The sequence below is a fragment of the Notothenia rossii genome, assembly GCF_949606895.1.
Source record: "Notothenia rossii genome assembly, chromosome: 9".
NCBI lineage: Eukaryota > Metazoa > Chordata > Actinopteri > Perciformes > Nototheniidae > Notothenia > Notothenia rossii.
In genome coordinates, this window is record NC_136907.1 from 12,371,548 (window position 1) to 12,395,787 (window position 24,240).

A 24,240-nucleotide genomic window follows, 5' to 3' on the forward strand; every position below is an offset into this window, starting at 1 on the left:
TGTTGTCTACCTGGAGGTATCTATAGATGGAGATATACAATGACTCTCTCTGCCTATAGATGTAATTGGAGTGTGCAAGAGTGCCGACGATGTATCCCGTATCACCACAAAGACCAGCAGAGAAGTCTCCAAGAGGGCCCTCCAGCTAATAGACACGACTGGCAATGTAGTGACACTCACACTGTGGGGAGAGGAGGTAATAACTATAATCTCTTTCCTTGCTCTCTGTCTGCATTCAGGGATGGATTTAGAGGTTTATCATAAAAACTTGTTTAGCAGGCTGTAATTAATCGTGTGTTTTATGAAGGTGCCCATCCATCTATGCACGTTATCTGTGTGTGCTCTGGCGAACCGAGGCGGGTGGGCTTTCTGGGCTGTAAAATTTGGATCGGTCAAATGGTTCTCCTGACCTTCAGGAGTGTTTTGAACCAGAGGCCCTGATTTGAGCTGAAGGCTAAATAACTCTCGAATGTGCATGAAATGGCACTATTCTTCTCTAAGCTCTTCTCAATCTGCAAGAGCTAATCCCTCCTCTTTGCCAAAATCCAAAAATGACTTTCAAATGATTTGTAGGTTGTCCAATTATAAAAGCAAACTATACCACATATTACTTTGTGCCCTCTGCAGGCTGCAGGAACAGACTGTACATACAAGAAACAAAAAAAACAACTTATTTAGTCGTCTCTTGTTCTAAATCTTTCTCCCCTCAATTACTGTCTGACACAGTTTGTTCTTTCTGCAGGCGGAGAAGTTTGACGGCTCTGTAAACCCTGTGGTGGCCGTCAAAGGCGCTCGGCTGTCTGATTTTGGGGGCAGATCTGTCTCGGCTTTGTACAGTTCAACAGTCATGGTCAACCCAGACTTACCCGAGGCTTTTAGTCTGCGGGCCTGGTGAGTCACACTGCTGTTCACTCACTCACCAACACTCACTCACCAACATAATCATAAACACAAACACAATTGTCCACGGACATCCAACCACAAGCACCACACAAGACAGGTTACATGTAGACAAAGGACACCAAATGTTTATGTACTGTATGTGAGATATATTAAAAAGTAAACACTAGGGCTGCACAATATAGAGTTACAGCAGTGACTGGGATGTTTGCATGTGCATAACCATATCGCAGGAAAGTCCTCTTCTGAGCCCTAACCACTGACAAATAGAATATAGTTTTCTCCGACTAAGTTGCCAGTTAGTGACATCCAGTCTCCGCTTTCACAACCAACAACTGATCACGATAATTCTTGATCAGTTTATCAAACAACCAAAGTGGGCCACTGAGACCACAACATGAAATTGAGAGAGGAACAGGAAACAAAAGGCAGAAAAGTGAGATTTCATTGCAAAAAGGAACACATTGGTTGTATGGATGTGTTATGGCTACAGAGAGGAGGATGTTTTTAAATATATAACTTTGTCTTCATCTGGTTGAAATTCCTCTTTATATCCCAACAAATATATATGTCAGTTTTTCCCAAGTTCCTGTGCAGGGATTTGAAAGGATGACTCATTCACTCATTAAGGCTGTTCCCAAGCCTGGCCACCGCTGAAATATAAATGCATTTATTCTCCTTTTTTCTTTTCCTGTTGCGTGTATGTACATTTCAATGCCTAGTGTGCATGTGCCGGCTTGTGTGTTACACTTAAAGCTATTCTTGGATGGAACTGCGTCAAGGACTCGCAGCGCCTGCATGCTATAAATAAAAGTTTAGGTTGGTTGGTTCCTGTGGGCACTATTATGTTCATTCTTTCAGTTGTCAGTGACTGGTTTGAAAAGTAAGCTAACTGCTTGAACAAAAGCCATTTGTGTGTAAGTGTGTGTTGCATTATTTATAGCAGTAATTCAGTGTGTGTGTTGGAGAGAGAGGGAATGTTCCATTGCTGGAGCTTCAACCTGAGTTCTATTAGTCTTTGGTCAATACATCTTTATATTCAAAGGGCTATAAAAACACCCCCAAAAAGTCCTTTCTCCTGACTCCTGTTCCTGCGGCAGCGTGTTGCTTTGAGAGATTGTTTTGACCAGGCTTGCTTGCATAATTGAAGGAAACTGATGAATTTGGATGATGCCTTGATTAGATTGTTCTGCTCCACTAGAATACAGAGCAGGAATCACCCTGATGTAATAGGATTTTAAAGGGAATATTAAAAAGGTAGATACATTTATAGATGGAGTAGAAAGAAAGAGAGACGAGCATTATTTTTCTTTCTGCCTCATTAAAGAAACGGGGTTTAGGGACTCAAATGAAGAATAATGCCTTTGTCCATGATAGACAGCCATGTGTCAGATGACATAGATTGCAGGATACTGACGCTGTAAATCAGTTTCAGGATTAAGGGAGTTATTCGGGCATGACTGTAGGCAGTTTCTTTAGATAATAGAATACACAGTGCAGTATCTCCTTCACAGGAAAGTCTGTTTATATAACACACCTACATGTACAGTATGTGTAACACACACATTTGCTTTCACATCCTCTTCTTTGCCATATGATACACTTCTACATGTTTACAGATGACTAATATTGAAGGTGTTACTTGAGCACGCTCTGTTTTTGTTTCATTTCACTCAAGAAATCATCCTTACGCTCTAAATAATGCATGCATGTTTGTTTTTGTTGTGCAGGGCAATTGAGCATACATTTATTTGCACATGTGTGTTTTTTTATGTCCACACAATAGGTATGACCAGGGAGGCTATGCGCTGGGCGGCCGATCCCTCACAGAGACCAGGTCAGCGGGCAGCGGAGCAAAGACCAACTGGAAAATGCTGAGCGAAGTTAAGAATGAACACCTGGGTCATGGAGAGAAGGTGCAGTGCATACTTATAGCCTTACACAACAACATAGCATGCCACCCATCTAAAGACATATTAAACCTGCTGACCTTCAACAGAGAAAGAAAAAGTGACTTCAAAGGATAAGTTCAGCCACATTACACCAGAGGCAGAAAAATATAAAACCCGGCCATATCAAATGAATACTTACAATTAAATACTATATTACGCATTTTTTTTTGGGTCATTTGGATAAATTGAACCTTGAAAGAAACTATAAAACCGATTTGGGTTACATTTTTTATTTTCCTTCCCTTTTGATATTATGCTATATTCTGATTGATAACTACTATCAAAAGGAAATGGGGCTGTCGCTAATTAGTTATATTTATATGGATCTGAAGATTGTTGATCCTCTGATATTGTAAATGAATGTTTTTTGTCTTCTTTTTACGGAATGTTTTGGCATTCACAGTATTTATGTTTATTTGGCTTTGGTTTGAGATTGATGTATGACCTGCATGATTCAGTGCAGTCCACATTATAGGATCAGAAAGGAAGACCCGTAATGGAAACTCGGAAACAACCGTGACTCCAACAGTTTACCTTGTTTTTATTTGGGTTTTAGATTAGTTTAAGCACTCAAACTTTTATTCTCAGAATATGGGGTCTTTAGTTAAATTGGTAGAAAAGTAACAGCAAAAACTAAATCTTGGTATTTGCGCTGCAGTTTTAGTTGGATCTCTGGGTTTAGCTGGAAGCAACTAATATGTTTATTAAAAAAAAGAAAGATTCTCCCACTTGGCCTGCTGGCTACTGTTTAAAGACAAAATGAAAGAAACCCTTAGAACTGACGTTGGATCAGCGCAGCTACAGTAGAACAGAGTTTGATGTAAGACGAGCTCAGTAAACACAGGGTTTTGGTGTCAGTCCTTGAAAATCAAAGAGTTACAGCTTTACTGTTTTGCAGTCAGACAGGATCAAAACCAAATGTTGAGGGATTAAAAACAACAAGAGTTTGAGTCTTGCATTTTGTTGACACATTTCACTCGCTTGCTGTAACTGTGGCTTGTGCTTTCTTAAGCTACATATACAGTGTCTACGACTGAGTTCAACTTGAGGCTTTTAGGAAAGATCATATGGTAAATAATATCGCCGTGTCAAAGGATATAACAGATGAATAGTGATTGTTTATCCATATGGAGATTACACTGATGGCCTCTTATTTAAAGGTGACCTATCATGCAAAATGCACTTTATACATGAATATGTGTCCCCGGTGTTCCAGGGAACTCACTAAGTGTCAGAAAACACGACCCTCTCTATTTTCCTCCATACCCAAATCTCTTAAAAAGGGGCTGCAACGGATCTGATACAGACTGATCCAGATTTGAACACTTCTATGACGTCACAGAAGTGGCGCTACAGCTATTGGCCCAACTCCACCAATCAGGAGGAGACAGCCACGGACATTGCCGTTCGAAAGCGCTGGAGACGCTGTAGTACATATGCCAGGCCTGTAGATGGTGCTGTTCTCACAGAATCAGCCCATGCAAAGACAGTGTTAAATTGAGCGAAATCAGGAATGGCTAAAATGCATGATCTGTTTGGTATTTTGAAAAATAAAAAGTATAAATATGCCTTATATAGATATGGTCCTACACTATATTATTCAAATATAGCATGATAGGTCCACTTTAAAAAGAAGATTTTCTGTGAATAGTCAGGATTTTAGTCAGTCTCCTTTTGAATGTAAGCATTTAGCCAAACTCAAATCCACAGCCAGTCTTCTTTCATTGTAAATAGAGCAGTTGGAGGCCGTGTCTTTTTACCACTTGACGGATTAGAGTCATGGTTCTCCTGTTTTAGCAGTGGGAGGGAGATAGTGATGCTCACATATTAGCAGTACGGGGTTGAACCGCCATATGCCGGAGGGGCATGTGATAAATGAAACCTTGTGCCATTTTAAGAAATGTCATTGTACAGAATTATGCGAGGCTGCCACTAAAAGTAAAGGCAATGTAATGCTACGTGCCACTCATAAACCTTCTATCTAATAAATTAGGTTTATCTCCGGCTAGTCTCCCTCATCCCTCACGTTTAATTAGAAGCCACTTAGGGGTAGCTTCAAGATCAATGTCGTTTCTAATGAAAATGTCTAATTATATGTTGGAGTTTGAGGAAGCCTATAGGGCATAACATTACCAGAAGGGAAGTGGTGCGGACGGAGAATGTGGGAGAGTGAGAGCCGGGAAGGAAATCTAGACACTTAAAATTCATGTGACTCACAAACCTGTGTAGCACGATGTAAGGAAACAAGGCCACGGAGAACAAAAACAAAAAGTTAAAACAGTGTGAAGACTAAAAGAGAGAAGTGACGAGGGGTATTTAGAGAAGGATAGGAACAGTTAGCTAAGTGGCAGTTGTGTGGGAAATGGTTGAGAGCTGAGAATGTGTTAATAATTCAAACTCTGATTTCGCTCATCTCTTTCTCTTTGGGTCTTACCTTCATTTAGTTTTACCTTCATTTAGTCTTCTCTTATTTTTCTCTCTCTGCCCTCCAACCGTTTCTGTAATTGAACGGCTTTAAGGAGGGTGTCAATCAAACTCTGAGGCTGCAGCTTCGGTAATAACAATGGAAGCCAAATGATTAGCTTATACTTTGAAGGACATTCCACCTGTGTGTGTGTGTGTGTGTGTGTGTGTGTGTGTGTGTGTGTGTGTGTGTGTGTGTGTGTGTGTGTGTGTGTGTGTGTGTGTGTGTGTGTGTGTGTGTGTGTGTGTGTGTGTGTGTGTGTGTGTGTGTGTGTGTGTGTGTGTGTGTGTGTGTGTGTGTGTGTGTGTGTGTGTGTGTGTGTGTGTGTGTGTGTGTGTGTGTGTGTGTGTGTGTGTGTGTGTGTGTCACTTCTAATTAATGTTGGGGTTTCCGGACAAGCATTAAAGTTGGCATGTACAGCCACGTCAATTATGTGAAGCAGATTTTCACTTGGTTGCCCTTTCACATACACATTTTAATTGCATTTAAGTGCCAGAAGGTGACATAGGGATTTGCTGTGATGAGAATGAAAACTATTTACAGAATGTTAGAGGTGTGTGAGTGTGTGTGAATCTCCAGGTGAGTCTGCACAGATATTTTTGTCTCTGATAGTTTTTTGTGTGCATCGTTAGTCGTGCTGCTCCTCTAGTTTCTTCTCGGTGTTCTAAAGGTTAATATTTTGCCCCAAGGCTTCGATATACACGCTAGAATACAGAAGGTGACAAAAAAAGAACAGAAGAACAACAGCAGAGAGGAGGACAATTGCAGAGGGATTTATTCGGAGGGGTGTAGTCACTATGATGGAAGCACTATGGTCCAGATTCTCCCGACCTGTTATCCTCATATTTTCTTTAGCAGCATCCCGAGCCTTCAACAAGCCCCAGCACAAGGCGTTGTGTTCTTCCTGCCGCGTGCCGCGTCCACCCTCCTGCCACCTTCCCCCCCCACCGCCTCGCCACCTCTTCAGCCTTCTAGCGCTTCAATCTGCCCATGTCTGCAAAATGTGATGAGGCAGGCATGCGGGGCGGGCGGAAGCATGGGAGAGCAGTGATGATGGGGAGAGGGCTGTTGCTTAAGGGAGACATTCTCCTAATTAAAAAAACCTTCTTAGTAAGTGTTTCTGAGGGGTCCTTGCTGTGTGGCATGGGTTCTGGTAGATGGACCGATTATTAGGATGTGAGTCAATGATGGCTAGCGGGAACACAGTGTCAGATAGCTCCGAGTCTGACAGAAGTATCTGCAGAGGTCGAGGGGACAACATCAAACGTCTCACAGGGGATGCAGAGAACACTATGGACTTTTCATATCAAATGCTCCCTGTGAATTTTGTACAGAATGTGTGTGTTGTTTAAAGAAAGCGGCGTTGCTCAGTCAGTGTGTAAAGTTGGCCAGCGTCCTAGAGAGAGTCTTTGATGGACTCATTTAGGCCAACATTAGTAATGAGTCTGGCCCAGCTCTTGCTTGTAGTTGTTGTTGAGAATGCATTTTAAATCCTGGCTTTAATTCCAACATCTTGTTCAAGGCCCGCTCTCCTGGTAGAAGATACCGTTACTGTTTGAATGCAGGCGTGTACACGAGTGTGCGTCTTCCCAATGAGACATGGTTCAGCTGCTGTATGCATTATTTTATATTTATATTTATGGAAATCGAATGCTGTTCCTCTCCACAGGATGAGAGAATAGCATCTTCTCCCCCAGAATTAGCATTTTGCTGTTGATTTTACACAGTGTGAGTTCTGCCACTTTAGGTGCTAATATCTGTTTAAATTACTGCGACTCGCTGGATTGAAATGTGATTCTGTTTGACTGTGTGCACTTCAATTGAAATTCACAACTGAAAGAAGTTTAGGGTGTTGGCATATAGCCCTGTGTGTGTGTGTGTGTGTGTGTGTGTGTGTGTGTGTGTGTGTGTGTGTGTGTGTGTGTGTGTGTGTGTGTGTGTGTGTGTGTGTGTGTGTGTGTGTGTGTGTGTGTGTGTGTGTGTGTGTGTGTGTGTGTGTGTGTGTGTGTGTGTGTGTGTGTGTGTGTGTGTGTGTGTGTGTGTGTGTGTGTGTGTGTGTGTGTGTGTGTGTGTGTGTGTGTGTGTGTGTGTGTGTGTGTGTGTGTGTGTGTGTACTTTAGCTCAATTTATGTATTAGACAGGGAGAGAGAGAATCGTCTCATCTTGCATCCATTATGCAAAAACCTCTCAAACACTCCCTGCTTTCTTTTCAAACCGTTCCAAGATTGTTTGGAATTCAAATAGAGATGTGTAAACAGCGCGCTTCAACCAGCTGGACTGACTCGCTGGCAACAGTTTTACTGATGAAGCCAAGTTTGATCGAAGTTTACTCTCATTTTATTTAACGTTTCTCTTTACACCCTAAGCAGCTTATTTATTCACATTAAAATTAATTAAAACCCTTGAAGGATTTCCTGTCTGCTCTAGAATGAGCTTTTTTACTCCTTTTGTTTATTTCATAGACCTTGATGGGCTTTGGTTTAACATGTACGTTGCAAAGTTATGATTTAAGAATACCAAATGTAATGGCAGCCATGATAAGATCAATATTTGAACGCAGACATGGTGCACATGTGGGCAATTAATTTCCTGCACTCTTTCTGTACTGATGGTAGAATTATCTTATTCAGAGTACCTCGCCCAACACTACTTGATGGTCATTAAAGCCACATGGCCAGTTGTTACTCCGTTGCCTTACTATGATTGACAACACAACGTAGGGCTGCTCGATTAGGGCAAAAATCATAATCTTGATTATTTGGGTCAATAATTGATATCACGATTATTAAAAACGATTATCCATTAATGTGAACAGTATGTTTTTAACAGTTGATTACCCTGAACTTTAAGTATAATTCAACTGAAAAAACAATTAAAAAAAAAATAAAAAATAATCGTTTTATTTCGATTATGTTGTTTTCATAATCGTTGCAAGCCAAAATCGTAATTGCGATTCAAATACGATGAATTGAGCAGCCCTAACACAACATTTATTACAGATGTTTCTTCGCCCTTTAGAAATGCATTTTTCAGGACAGCTTCCTGTTGAGCCAGAACAGAAAGGTGTTAAAAGTGTTGCATGTTCTAAAATAGCTCATCGTACCCGACCACTGTTTTGTGATTTTGTTCCTTGTACTGGTGATTACTCATTGTGTTCTTACAGCCTGAGCCACATGGCACCTTGTTCCTTTACCAAGATGTATCCCCCTGCATAACAAACACTGATGATGTGTCTTGTTCAGACCCATTCATTTTAAACCTGAAAGGACAGAGTATTTTCTCAAAGCTCCAGTTGGAGAAATGTCCCTGTTAAATGTTAAATGGTAAATGAACTGTATTTATATAACGTTAAATCCAGTCTTTACAACCCTTCACTTTACATACTTCAAGTAATTCACCCATTCATACAGATCACTGCTCCTTGCTATAGGAACTAACATTCACACAACAGGAACTCAGGGTTAAGTATCTTGCCCAAGGATACATCGACATGTTGACTGCGCTGGGATCTGGCTTGGTTGCCGAAATTAAACATTTAATGCAGTTCACCTCAAACATTGTGTAAAGGTGTTATGACGTTTGACCAGACATCCACATTCATATTCTCCATGCAGGAGCAACAGGGTTTTGCAGCACATGCATTTCTATAATTAAATGAGTGTTTATCTGCTTAGATTTTTCCGTGTGGCATTTGAATTGCAGGTTAGATTTTTTCTTGCACATTATGTAGGGGGTAGCACCTGAAAATGAATAACAGCCTTTTAGACGTTCAAATTGCAGGAGTTTTCATTCATCTCAAAGCTCTGTCCCCATAATAAGATGTCCTCTTCTCCCGCTTTTGTTCTCTCATCCCAGGCTGACTACTTCAGCTGCCTGGCAACGGTCCTGTACACTCGTAAGGAGAACTGTCTGTACCAGGCCTGTCCCACTGAAGACTGCAACAAGAAGGTGATCGACCAACAGAACGGAATGTACCGCTGCGAGAAGTGTAGCCGAGAGTTCCCCAACTTCAAATACCAACTCATACTTAATGTAAGCTCAAAGTGTACATCATTAATACTTGTTTATCACACATGCAGTGCCGTTGACTTTGAGGGACTTCTCCAATAACACATATTCACACACATGAATAATCTCTCGCCCCTTCATCCTCTCTGTCTGACACTCAGGCCAACTTAGCAGACTTCGGGGATAACCAGTGGGTGACATGCTTCCAGGAGACAGCTGAGGCTCTGTTAGGTCACAGTGCAGAAACACTGGGACAGCTCAGAGACACAGTGAGAGACACACACACACACACACACACACACACACACACACACACACACACACACACACACACACACACACACACATACACATACACATACACACACACTCTCACACACACGCACGCTATGCTACAACACACTCCTCTCACTAGTTTGTTCCCATCTGACAAGAAAATTACTTTAACACATTTTTTCAGGAGGTCTAACTGTAACAGACTGCTTCCGTTGCCAATGCTTTTGTATTTACCTTGTCTTTCTTTTGTCTGCGTGCTCCTGAGGACGAGAATGCATTCGATGAAGTCTTTCAGAAAGTCAACTTTACAACCCACATCTTCAGAAACCGAATCAAGCTGGAGACGTATAACGTAAGTAGCTATAAACAGGAGCACAAAAGAATATGATACAATGCGAGGCAATTTAGTTTCCCAGGAATAAGAAAGCAGAATGTAATGACATACGGTTCCACTCATTGTCCTGCAAGCTGTAAGAAAAATTTCACGTCCGTCTTACCGCTGTTCTGAAGAAATGCACCAGCGGTACACTAATAATGGATCTGGAAAAATAGGCTTTTAAAATAACCAGGATTGCAAACAAGGCGCATTGTTGTAAAAACTGTAAATGGTCTCATTTAGGGTCGATTTAATTTCACAATCAAACCAGGAAGTTGGAACAGCTACAGCATATAAACCTAAGCTGTGTGAGTCTGTTTGTTAAAGCAGTTTCTTTCATATGACAACAGTTAAGTTATGAAAATGTAAGTACTTTTTTATTACAAATGGCAGCATTTAATATTTTTCAATCCCACAAGATTCTGTTTTGGCAGGAAACATGTTTTTTGGTGAGTGAATGTTGATAAAAACATGAAAAGGCAGTATTTTGATTGGCAGAACGATTAAACTGATCTGCAGCAACCTTTAAGATGATCTCGTTACAGGCAGTGGTGGAAAGAGTTTTAGTTGGTAGTGAATACCATAGGAGGAGGAGAAGGAGCTCGCTTGATAACATATCCCCATAAATATTCCAAAGTGAGTCTTCACCGATTTATGTGAAGCTTCCCCCGGTGCTAAAGTATGATACATCGAGGTGTGTTGTTTTTTAATTAATGGGTTGCATTCAATCCGTGAACTTGTTTTAACCAGATTGTCTTTGGTTATTATCTTCGGCTTACCGCGGTACCAAGCATGCAAAGCCGAAAAACAAGATGCGCAATATAATCACAACGCGCTGTCAGTCACACAACATGAATCTAGAATCATTTCAATTAGTATCACACTGACAAGGGAGTTGTTATGTTGCAAGTGCACTATGGATAACAGAAAACAAATACAGCTGTGGATTCATTTCTCTTAATTAGGCACTAATTAACATTTAGCTATTGTCTGTCTAAGCCTAATTAGCTCAATTATTCAGAGGCTAATTTGCTACCAGGGGCGCATACCAAGAGTCTGAGTGAAATGATTGAGATGTTGGATGAGCTCTGAACCGTCCTGACCTCAAGAAATCCTACGAGGAATGCTATGCAAAGTTCATGAGCAGAGCGTCAGGCCCAGTTAGAAATGTTTGGTTCTAAAAACATTTTGAGAATGTTAACATTCACTGTTCGAGGAATGTTTTCAGCCGGAAGTTTTCTTTTGGTTCCCAGAATGTTCTTCTGAACGGTAGGATAACGTTCTCTAAAAACATTCTTAAAATGTTTGGTGATAACCTTCTTAAGATGTTTTTGATAACATTGTTCGAACATTATGCCCTACTATTCCTAAAATGTTTCCAGCTGGATGTTTTATTTTACTTCCCAGAATGTTATTCTGAAAGGTAGGATAACGTTCTCTAAAAACATTCTTAAAATGTTTGGTGATAACCTTCTTAAGATGTTTTTGATAACGCATCAAACCGTTCACGGCAACAATCCGGCAGGGAATGAATGCAGGCTGCAGGCTTTCATAGTGACTGATGAGCAGGTTGCAGGTGTGGTTGATTAGAGATTGCTCCCAGCCGTGTAGAGCAGACCAGCAGGGGGGGGGGGAGAGAGAGAGAGAGAGAGAGAGAGAGAGAGACACACACACACAGTAAAAACAAACACTGGGGCTGAAGTCGAATAGTCCATTTAGCTTAGGAACCTTCCTAACGAAGTGAAATGACCCGGAAGTCCCTCAGTGGCAGCCATGATAAGTGCCGTTCGAATTCTCTAGATGATAGGAAAGGAGGTTTTAAACGTCCTTTATAACCTTCTTTAGCTTAGGAACCACTGGACCTCCCTCACCGAAAGGAGAAAATGCTGCCCCACAATGCCTTGCAGCCGCAGCATTTACCGTCACACAACAGTCGGCCTTTGACGGAAACAACCGATTATGACAGAGAAATGATATCATGAAAGTTATGGTGATTATTAAGCATTTTAAAACGTATGTGGTAAGTTGCCAAAGTGCTTTGTTTTGAACGTTCATCAGTATTATAATCAAAAAGAGAAATATGAACGTTAGTTTTTACTGATATGATCAAATAAAGTCAACATTTCACAGTCTTTACTGAGCTGTATGGGGTTTGTTCAACTTTTAAAAGATGTTTGAATGGTGATATACACAGGGATAGATGTTAAGGACTAACGTTTATAATAAATACATTTGTATTGATTTTAAGATCTTTTCATACAATCATACTTATTGGGATCATTTGTATTAATGTGGACCGGAGGGAGAGGGTGACGAGCGTAAGTTTCACTTTCCTTTTTTATTTCAATTCCAACTTTGGTCATGAAGAATATGTCTCTCTGTTGTCCATGTTCATAAGGCATAAAACAACAGCATCAGAGCACGGTGCAGAGTCTCTAGATGAGTTCACAGTAGTCCCTCGTTCTTATTCTACATCCATGTTGTAGTCCGCTGTATAGAAAACTGTAGTTTCCATAGTTTCCCCACAGCACATTTATGACGTCCGCTGGCGCTTCATAAATACGTAGGATAGTGAAAGTGCATTCGGATTCTCTAAAGTACCGCAGTCTCTTCTCCTAAGTCCTTTTGAATTCTCCTATCCACTATCCCTTAACCCCGTGACGTTTCACTCAGAGGTCAAGGAATAGACGATAGAGTTAGACGTTAGGAGCTGATTTTTGGATTATCCGACCGCAGCCATACAAACACTAACAGGGGTTTCAGGGACGGGCAGTGACAGTCGGTCCGTTCTTCTATATGTCTGTCGGTCTCAAATCTAAAGGGTGCGATAACGATTTTTATCCAATATGCATAAACAGCGGACACTGTTGATACGCAGCCCTCACAAACCACACACGGCCAGATAGCTTATCTAACAGTTAGAACCTACATACGAGACACAACCTTTATAGTCAGAAAAAAGTGTGATTATTTTCTGATATCTTACACACGTGATATTATGAATACTCTGGGCCTACATACCTTAGTGTGATTATAAGTGCATGTGAGTGAATATTGGCATGCAAATTCGTTTTTATACGTCCTATTCATTGTCTCAATGCGCTCATACATCTTAAGAAAGTTATCACCAAAAATGTTAAGAATGTTTTTAGAGAACGTTATCCTACCTTTCAGAAGAACATTCTGGGAACCAAAATAAAACGTCCCGCTGAAAACGTTTTAGGAACAGTAGGGCATAATGTTCTAACAATGTTATCAAAAACATCTTAAGAAGGTTATTAAAAAGATCTTAGGAAGGTTATCACCAAACATTTCAAGAATGTTTTTAAAGAACGTTATCCTACCTTTCAGAAGAACATTCTGGGAACCAAAAATGTCTAGCTGGGAACTCACACATGCCACCGTGAATATGCAATATCTGCTTACAGCTTATCATGAATTACGTGCTTGTTTGTTTTTTTCAAAAGGAAAATATGGTGACATCAGATTTTTTAAAACATCCTTTTCAAACAAATGCAACAAGTTTGTTTTTTAAAGCGCTTTAGAAATAAATCTGATGTTGATCATGACCATGTTAATATTTGCCATAACAGGAACGTTTTATTACATTACATTGCATTTATCCAAAGCGACTTACAATAAGTGCGTTCGACCAACAAGATACAGACTTGAAGAAAACAGAATCATATAAGTACATCAGGTTTCATAGAGCTAAAACATGTTCAGAATGTTTCTTGGAGAATGTTCTTCATTTGTTATCATGTAACATTGAGGCAACGTTTTATAAAGAACATCTTTAATGTGTTACCCAACAACGTCCAAAACACGTCCTTAGAATGTTGGAGGAAAAACGTTCCACCTTTGTTAACATATCACATGAAAGGAACATTTTATAAAACACTTTAAGTCATCTCAGGCCTCAATAACATCCTGAAAACATTTTCAGAATGTTTCTTGGAGAATGTTCTTTGCTTGTTATCATGTAACATTGAGGGAACGTTTTATAAAGAACATCTTTAATGTGTTACCCAACCACACAAAACACATCCTCAGAATGTTGCAGGCAAAACGTTCCACCTTTGTTAACATATCACATTAAAGGAACATTTTATTAATCACTTTCTGTCATCTCAGGCCTTAATAACATCCTCAAACATCCTGCAGTTAGAACATTATGTCTTAGTTAACCTTAAACCTTATAGGAACATTATTTTAAATTATAAACGTCCTAAAAAGGTTATTTGAACATCAGATTAAAACGTTTCTTTAAAACATTATTAGGACCTGTACGTAATGTTAGCCAAAGTTGTGAGAACGTTCCCCGCTAGCTGGGGGGGGTTACACAAATTCTTGGGATAGTAATCTTCTAAGTTTTCTTGTCTGTTTACAGTAAATGTTACATAGCACTGCTCCATACAATTTTACAAGAAAAAGCCTTAAACCCCACGAGCAGATGTTGAAGGCTGCTAATTATTGCATCCCACAATGCAGAAGTATTGTTTAAAACAAACAACATACTGATTATTTGTTATGTTATCACAGTTTTGCAATTAGTGGAGCTGCATAACAGGAAGAGTCATGAGATACAAGCACCAATCATCCACTGAGAACCATTGATACTGTCTACGTCAGATTCCAGGGCAATCTGACCCTAAAGTGCATGATGGACGGACTGACAGTCATGTCAATTGAGAAAAACTAGCAGAAAAAAAGCCGTAATTACAGGAGATTCAAATAAGCCAACATGTGATTGAGCCTTTGTCAAATTGTATTTGATTTCAAATTTTTCTGGCCTTACATCATACAAGGTGAGTAACCAAACCTACAAAAACAAACGCAATAAATCAATGAAATAAACAATAAAACGTGCAATAGAGCATAGCGCAGCAATTAATATAAATAATTGGATGCAGGTTTTTGCAATTAAAGTAAGAATGCTAGTTCAAATGTGTTTGAAATTAATATGACAACCTTTACACATAAATAAATAAACCTAACCCAAATCAGTAAAAAACATGGCAAACCCATACATTAATTGAATACAAGGCACAACAAGCACTTGCCATTAAAGTCTGTGTTTGCACTGCATCAGGTTCAGGTTCTGGTTATTTATTTGTACCCGTAGGTAGATTTTGTTTGCAGTGAAAAAGACAAGGGATCCATCCTGACACTAAAAACAAACAACAGACACATCTCTAAAAAAAGGACTAGTAAAAAGTACAAGTATACCCTGCTCAACCAAATCTCAAAATATTTCAAAAACATTTTAAGAAGGAAAACACGAGTACAAACATGGCCATTCAAAATTCACAATTAAATAAATAAATAAAAATAGGCATCTGTGTGACACTCCTATGATGTGTTAATTTGTGCAATAGCTAATGGGATAAAACTGTTTTTATACCGCTTCGTTCTACTCTTTGGGAACACTGACCTCCGGCCCGAAGGAAAAAGCTTGAATTCTGAGTGCAGAGGGTGGGAGTCATCGTCTAATATGGAGCTGGATAACCGCTGTAACTGCCTGAGGTACAGGGGTCTCCAGGTTTAGCTGTGGCTCACCAATCAGTCAGCTGGACCACTTTACGATCTGACTCGGAGAGTTTCTGCTCTTTAAAGTCAGGTTACCAAACCATGACATTAGTGAAAAAGACAGAATTGACTCGATAAAACATGATCACCATGGTTTTGTCAATGCTAAAATAGGACAGTTTCCTAAGACAGTACAAACACTGGTGCCCCCTTTTGCACACAGCTTCACAGTTTGGATATTTGTATGATTGCACAAATTCTACTTTCTGATTCTAGATTGTTAAGACTTCATGTATGTGGGAATGTCTTCTAAAAGCAATGATCATGTCCTTGGTTTTGCTTATGTTCAGTTGTAGATAGGACTCCTCACACCACCTGACAAAGGTGTCAATGACAGGCCCGTGGTTGGTCTCATTGTCCTGGAGCCTACTAACAATTACAGAGTCATCTGCATACTTTAAAATAGTCCTATTTTCCCACCTACTTTGACACATATTAGTGTAAAGTATAAATGATAGTGGCAAAATGACACGTCCTTGTGGGGAGCCAGTGGAGGAGCTGACTTGATCAGATAAGGTCCCATTCACCCTCACTCTTTGTGTGCTATTGGTTAAAAAAATCAAGAATCCAGTCCATAAGATTATTGCTTATTTCAAATTGTTCTAAAAGTCTGCCGATTAAAATATGAGGTTGAATTGTGTTAAAAGCAGAAGAAAAATCAACAAATAAAAGTCTAGCATGAGATCCATGTCTGTGTTTTCAGATGAAGTGATCAAGAAAAATGCTTTAGGCGGTTATAAACCAAATGTACAGCAGTTTGAGATATTTAAAAGAAACATCAGAGCAGTGTCAGACATTTTTAGTATTTGATGTAAAGACCAGGATCAACACATCCTGTTACATCTATTAGTTTTCATCACCTTTTTAATTATAGTCATACTTTTGTGATGTTGTAAAAATGTGGCAAAAACCGATCTGACGTCTAACAGGAACAGTGTAGCTGATTATAACAGCAAGTACGGATAATGAGGTGTGAGCAGGACACTTTCTCCACACAGCTTATTAAGATATATTCAGAGCTCTTTTCTTCGTGCCTTGTTTCATAGCTTTTCAAAAAGATGGGGACTGAATTAAAATTAGATTCACTTTTTCTTCTTTTTACCTCTGCTATAGTTCCTAACCCTTAGCATATACCTTTGAGGCTACCTCTTTGCTTTCTTAAAAATAGAAGAATGTTGTGAAATGTCAGAGCCTAACAAGATTAATAAGGTTATACAACTTTGTAATCATAACCAGGACACAGACGGAGAAAAATAAGTGTGCTCAAGATCATATTTTTAATGTTGTTCTTTTCTTGCATAGACAGTAAACTACGTTTCAAATTATTTAGGGGCAGAGCAAGGATGATGAACTACCATTTAACGAGAACAATTCACTCAAATCTTGTCGTTTTCTCTGCCATCGAGTATACATATTAAGCAGCACAGGCCTTTAGCTGAATGTAACAGATCCTGTGACTCCAGTCTTTTGTTTTTCTCTTGGTTTTCAGACTTCATTTGGAGGTGTAAGACTGCTACACTTTCCAACAGATTTATTAAAGTTAAATTACTCAACTTTTCGTATACATGTTTTTTTTCTCCTTTGCTATTTTCCTGATTCAAGAGATAAGCCTTTATTGACCACTAATAGTTTAGAGATTTACCAATTTCCAACTGGTTATATGTTACTTTCCACAAGCCGGGACGTAACAGGTATGAAACAAATAGTCAACATTATAAAGGTATATAAATTGTTTATACATGATTTATGCGCTGTTCAAATATGTCTGAATATGTATTTTAAAATATTTGAAATGCACAACAGTGTCATAAATGTAATAAACAATAATGAAAATATATTCCGGGGCGGCTGTGGCTCAGTGGATAGAGTGCAGGACTTCAAATCAGGGGGTATCAAGTTCAAACCCTACTGCATTCAGCATGTCATTGTGTCCCTGGGCAAGACACCTCACCCCAAATTGCTCCTGTGGGGATTGCCCACAGTACTGAATGTGTGTAAGTCGCTTTGGATAAAAGCGTCTAACAAATGACATGTAGTGTAATGTTCTATCTGTCTTTCTGTAATGGAAAGGCAAAACTGTTTATAGTTCAGCCGACTGCTGAATTTTCCTTACATCCTTTTCTCATCTTTGCACACCTGTACAACTCTGCAGGAAACGGTTATGATTGTCATATTGCTGGTTTAGAAAGTACCAGAAATGATGGCAAGGAGCCACCCCAGGGTGTCAGACAGCTGTGATGGGAGGGGGGGTTTCAGATGCTTTCCAACCGTCCAACACATGCTTCTATTAGGGCATACTGGCCCTTTATCCATACTGGAGTCCCTACGGGTCCAGGAGGTTGGAGGTTGGAAAGACAACTATTTATTTAAATTCCAAAGAGGACGTACTACAAAGTAATTTAGGAAGAGCCTTCAAGTGATTGTTTGCCACCACACAGTCCGCTCTCTACAGCATTGAGCAACGATTACAAATACGTCTGCCAGAAGAAGAAAAATGTCACATTTACCACGTTTGTTGGTTTCCGTTTCAGCAGGGGACAGCTGCTGAATTTCTCCTGTGGAGGCAACATCTGTTTGAACCTTAAAGTGATCAAATGTACTAATCTTAACCGAATATTGAAATAATTCCCTCTAAACTGTCTGACAGGTTTCATTAGAGCGGAGCCCCTGAGAGGTAGGAGAGAGCAGTCGATCGGCCCCTTGTGCGTCAGATTTCAGTGCAGTAGGAGCCCATCTCATCTTATAGTGGCATTAATGGACTTCAGATGATGGTGAAAATTAGATTTGGCCCCTAGGATTGAATTTACTTAGCACAGATGAGTGCATTTTCAAAATCAAATTTGCATTTGATGCGCTTAGAATATGGGAAAGTGTATCTGATTACAAACAAATTACTTGGTGCGATATATTGAGTCTCGTGAGCGTTCAAGTATTTCCGAGGCTGGATGGTTGTTCATCTCAAATCTGTGATTCTATACTTTATTATTAATGTATGTAGAAACAAGAGGTAACGTGTGTGTGTGTTAGCCTCTTGTTTGCAGGAGGACCTCAAACGTGTGTGTGCATATGTCGGATTGTGTAGGAGTGCATCCGTCTGTCTAATGTGAATGAATTGATTTAGTCTATATGAATAAATTAGTGTCAGAGGGGACCTGTTATTTCCTGTTAACAGACAGGCCACTGAGAGCCACAACCACTCCACACACTTTACATCCTCCACAGAACACGCTCTTGGCATCCTTTCAACATCACTTTCAGATATTTTCCCTGTCCTTGTACAGAAGATTCTTTAATGGCTGAAGGTGAACACATTCTGAGTTTCATAAGATAACAGGAAATGATGAAGCTTTAAAATAGGTTATAAGGGACTCGTCTACACATAATTGGTTTGCTGCCATGTCTTAAGGTGCGATTCACAGAATGTATTGATATATATTGGTAGACGACCATACAGTGTTTTTGCATCCGGAATGTCTAAGCGTAATAGCAATTAAGCTTGTATGAGTCATTTGGAGCTAGAGGTCTTATGGGGTCTTAACAGCTGTCAATGCAACCTGTCACTGCTTCCCAAAAAAAAGGCGTTTGAGCGGTCTAAAGGCCGCTACACACCAACCTGAGACCAAAGAACGCGTACCGAAGGCGTCCCGACTTTTACGTCGGCTACGTCGCCTGCGTCGGCTACGCCGCCCGCCTACAAACACACCGCAAAGACTTCAGTCGACGAGGGGCAATAACTGTCCTTACCAGCAGGCAGCGGTAGTGTGTTCAAAAGAGGCAACAGCCAATCAGAGTGATTTCTTTGGCTGACTTTCTTTGGCCAAAATGTGCCGTAAAGCAACGACGGTGCGGGACACACCGACCTGAGTAGGGATCCGCGAATACCCGACTGCCTCTGACGGCCTCTGACTCCCAAAATCGGGTAGGTGTGTCAGGGCCTTTACTCTTCCTCCAGCTCTCCGAAGACACTTGTATTTTTACTGTAGCTGTTTGTCTATTTGCTGCTTTCTTAATTATACTGTTTTTGCAATTGCTATTCTTTTGGATAGAAACTCTGCGCCAAATGTCTGCATATAGCCTAATTAAAATGCGTGCATAAAGTAAAAGAGTGCCGAGACGTTGTGTGCTTGTTTGCATAGTTAGGTTGCTTTGAGAATAACAGGGTTTCTTTTTATTGGATTATTAGATTCATTATACTGTACAGGTTCAGCATCTGCTAATAGCTGCGATTTAAAGGTCCCTTATTATACTGTTTTTCATCAATATATTATAGGTCTCAGATATATGTCTCTGAAGTGTTTGGCTCTAAATACCAAACAGATCATTGTAGCATCCCATAATCCCCTCTGTTTCAGCCCTGTTTCAAAAGTGCTGATTCTGATTCTACTAAGATGAAAATAAGGAGCCCCTCCTCATGCCCCTCTGAGAGAGATTTGGTTAAAAAGAACACAATGGTGCTCTAGTAGGAGATTCAGGTGATAAGCGGGGGGGGGGGGGGGGTACCTTGGTTGGTGATTGGCTAACGGTTACATAAGCCAAAAAATCGTTATGACATCATAAAGTGGCCAAAATCTGATCAGCTCATTCTCAGACAAGTTTTTATAGAAATGGATCAGGACAAAAAGAGAGGGGCTCTTTGTTACTGAGACTTTCAGAATCTCTTTAAACAGAGGGGACGCATGTTTATGTTTAAAAAAACATGAAAAAGTGGATTTTGCACAATAGGTGACCTTTAAGGCTGAAATCCAGCAGGGCTAGACATTTGAGTCAACATCAGCAATGACCACATACTCTCAGAGACAATAAAAATGTCTGATGATGAACACGTAACATGTTCAGCTGCTTAGCTTATTTGAGCATGTGACTGTTCAGTAAAGTATCTTATTCATTCTCATCAAGGGGAATAAAGAGGTGTGTGTGGCTGTTATTAGATGCATGTGTGTGAAGGTGTGGGTCTTCATGTCTGCCTTTTTCATTCTCAAGGAAACACAGCACCTCACCCCCCTGCTGAAATAGAGTCGAGAATAGGGGTTGAATGCGTGGCCACTGAGTAATTGTTTTCTCCAGATGTGATTGGAATAGCTTCACACACATTTAATTAACGAGCCTTCTTTTTCACAGTTCCGCGTCTTAGAAAGACCATTATTCTTAAATAAGTTGTCACCTTTTGTCAAGTAGTAGCTTTGTCTCTACGGCCGCCGTATAGTTTAATTTTCCTGCCGTACTCAGATGTAAATTGAAAACTCATAGAGGTGTTGAACCACGTATGAGATAATGATATAATATAAAATCATTGGTGCTGGTTATGCTGCCTGAATTGCTAATCGAAGAATGAACTGTCAGTCAGAAGTAATCATTTGTATAGATGTTTTAATTTGGACATTAGGTCCTGACAAACCACTTCATTATTTGATAAGGAATATATCTGCTGATAGTCGATGTTGCTACACATTGTTGAGACTGACTGACGCTGAGTTATAAAATATCTGTAATAATTCAATAAGAACATACTGTACATTTAACAATTTGTCTTTTAAATATAGATACAAATACTTAATATCCTGCTTTTGCTGACTTTTAGAGGTTGAAAATGAACCCTCTATCACACAGATTTCGTCATGTCATTTTTGTTTATTCTGCAAATCTAAAAAAGCTTGAAAGCAAGTAAGACAACACTTCCATTTAATCTCATCATATTCTCAAACATATAAATAAGAAGAACAAAGCAATCCATATAAATGTATAAACATTGTTGAATATGCATTTATCCCTGAGCTAACGTCATGACTAATGCTTGCCGATGGTTTTATTAACACTAACACGCTTGTGAGTTTTCCATGTGCGCAGAAATTGTGACCATTACAGCGTCAATCGAAAAATGTGTCACTGTAAAATAAAACTCAAGAAATGCTCATACTGTATATACTTACAGTACATGCTTTCTATATACAAAAAAGGCAATTATTGCCTGCCAGTGGAGTCAGACCAACATGTTTCACTCTAGTTAAATAATGAAATACATATAAAGGTCGGACAGTGTTAATAAGTTGGGATGGTTATTTCAGTTTGCACCAATGACCAGCCAACAGCATATAAACCATTCGGTACGCTACCAGAAGCTGCTAGCCTTGTTGCTAATGACTTAAAGATAAACTTAACCCCCAAGTTAACTTGTATATCAATTATTTCCATCAATTCACTTTTTCATTTGTGAATAAAACATTAGAAATGAAGTAAATGTGGGCCATGTTCAACAACATCCATTCACAACTGGATAATGAGACACAACGTAGTCTAATCTATCCAGTTATATTCTCACTACTTCCCACACACATGCATTTTCCTATAACCATGACTATTTAAAAAAGTACTGTCGTATAAACAGAGACTATGCACAGTATGATCCATAGATACTAGAGCTGGACTGTTGGGTGTGAAGCACTCTTGAAACACAGATGTAGGCTTGGATTTGTTTATAATTTAAACTCACTTACTTAAAGAGATATGTTGTTTTCATGAAATACATTATGCTATAATAATAATAATATTAATTAAACTTTATTTATATAGCACTTTTCAAACCACAAATGCAGCTCAAAGTGCTTTACAAAATGACACATCACAAGTTCAAATCAAACAACAAGAAATTCCCCTCAGATTATTTGTTAAGAACTTTAAAAGGTACATGCAGCAAAATATAAAATGTTATCAGATTAATAGATACAAGGAGGTAAAATGTATGATAATAAAATAAAATAAATAATGGTTTCTCTCTGACAGATAAGATAACTGAGTCGATGCAACAATATAAAACCCCATAAAACAAAGTGAACATATAGGTACAACATAAATAAAAAGATTAAGACCTATAAAATAAATAAAACAATATAAAGGCAGGTAAATCATAAAGACTAAAATAACATTGGGGGCTTGCTAATAAAAAGCTAATCTAAAAAGATGTGTCTTTAGCTGTCGTTCAAAAATGTCCACTCTGATGTTTATTTCTTGAATGTTTCTGATCTCAGAGTCTCTAGATGTCTGAAATGTTTCCTCCCCTCCTCAGGATGAGAGCAGAGTGAAGGTGACGGTGATGGAGGTGCAGCCGGTGGACCACAGGGAGTTCAGCCGGAGACTCCTCAGCAACATCCGCAGATTGTCCAGCTGAACCCGGTCCCAGTCATCCGAAAAGCTGCCCGGTGATTAAACTCTTCTTCCACTGGTCTCTGATTGGTGTCCGCCGCTTCCCTCCAGCCAGATAACAGCCTATCTGAGACAGCAGAGGGCCGGTGATTCATCGCGTTAAATGGCAGCCAAACAAAAGACTGATATTTAGTTGCTCACTTCTCTCAGCGAGCCATTTGTGAAACACTGCAAATGGCATGGGGATGACTTTTACCTTTTCTTTATTTAATAATATTTTAACAAAGAGCTTTGACTTTCTGATTATGCATAACTGTGTTCTAGACCTGCTTACATTTGTATCATGTTTCATGAGTATCAAACATGGTAAGTTTGAAGAGTTTTCTCTGTTTTATACCAATGATTCATCTCTTTGGTTTCCAATCTGTGGCTCAGTGTGCGTTGAGTGAGATTTTATTTGATTTTCATTGTTCCGTTTTAAACCATGGCAAAAGTGTGTGGGTGTTGGCATTTGTTTCAACTTACAGCGTGTAATTATTGTTAAAATTATCCTTAGAAGTTTAAGAAAAGAATTTTGAGTGGTTCTGCACATCCAAGATATGTCAAAGAAAAAGTGATCAATTATGTCAAAAATAATCTCTCATCACTTGTTAGAAAAAGGTTTTGATTTCCTTAAATCTCCCTTACCCTCATGTTTTATCTTTTGAATTTCTGTGTAAAAATAAAAAAGAATGCTGTTTTCAACCAGACATTACTACAGAACACAGAGCTGCAGCGAGCTGTACAACATTAGCTCGAAAGCTAATTTCCTAAGGGATAGATTTTTGGCAAAATCAACATTAATTTATTTATTTTTCAATTAATATTCCTTCAATTTCCTGCCGCTTTACTTGATCCAGGTCGTGTTTTAAATTGGTTTAAACAGTATTTTAATTAATTTTATCATTACGATTTATGTTATATATTGCTAGGAAGTACTAGAAGATTTGATATGATAAATAATTGTAGGTCTCATCAATCAGGAATGTGACTTCCATCGGATGCAGCAAACATATTTGTTTCACATTGAACTAGAACTCAGTTTGAATTAAATGTAACGATATATTGAATATCAAAATAATGTTTTTTTCTTTTTGGTGCTTCCTCTCCTCAGGTGTGGCTGAAGGGCACTGGTGTATGCACCATCATAACCATCTCCTACCCAACTGTGTGTGGGGGAGCTTTGGGAGATTAAACAAACACACACACACACACACACACACGCATACTGATCCTTCCTACCCAGCTTGACCTTTACCTAAATGTTTTCTTCTAATCATGATTTTTTTTTTAAGGAACACCCAACCAGTTTTAAAGAATCCAACACAGTGGCCTCTCACAGTGATTCCTAAACAAGGCCCAGGGTTTTAAAAGGGGGCGGGGCGGGGGATTAAATATAAATGTTTTGGTTTCTTTTCTGCAGACAAATTCTGAATCCGAGATATTTGTTGTAAAGGCTGATCTGAAAGTGTGTGGTTATCTGAGTGATAAACAAACTG

At 39.3% G+C, this 24,240-nt stretch overlaps 1 protein-coding gene across 3 annotated transcripts in view; it reads left to right on the forward strand.

Annotated features, from left to right (window-relative positions):
• LOC307020307 (replication protein A 70 kDa DNA-binding subunit-like) overlaps window positions 1–23,446 on the forward strand; it is a 42,102-nt gene extending 18,656 nt beyond the window's left edge. For all 3 annotated transcript variants that reach the window (XM_079651550.1, XM_079651551.1, XM_079651552.1), the window contains exons 11-17: window positions 60–196; window positions 743–891; window positions 2,687–2,816; window positions 9,172–9,348; window positions 9,486–9,593; window positions 9,866–9,952; window positions 22,626–23,446. In XM_079651550.1, coding sequence (XP_079507676.1) covers window positions 60–196; window positions 743–891; window positions 2,687–2,816; window positions 9,172–9,348; window positions 9,486–9,593; window positions 9,866–9,952; window positions 22,626–22,727 — 890 coding nt within the window. In that variant the 3' untranslated portion in view covers window positions 22,728–23,446. The remainder of the gene's footprint in view (window positions 1–59; window positions 197–742; window positions 892–2,686; window positions 2,817–9,171; window positions 9,349–9,485; window positions 9,594–9,865; window positions 9,953–22,625) is intronic.
• The last annotated feature ends 794 nt before the right edge of the window (window positions 23,447–24,240 follow it).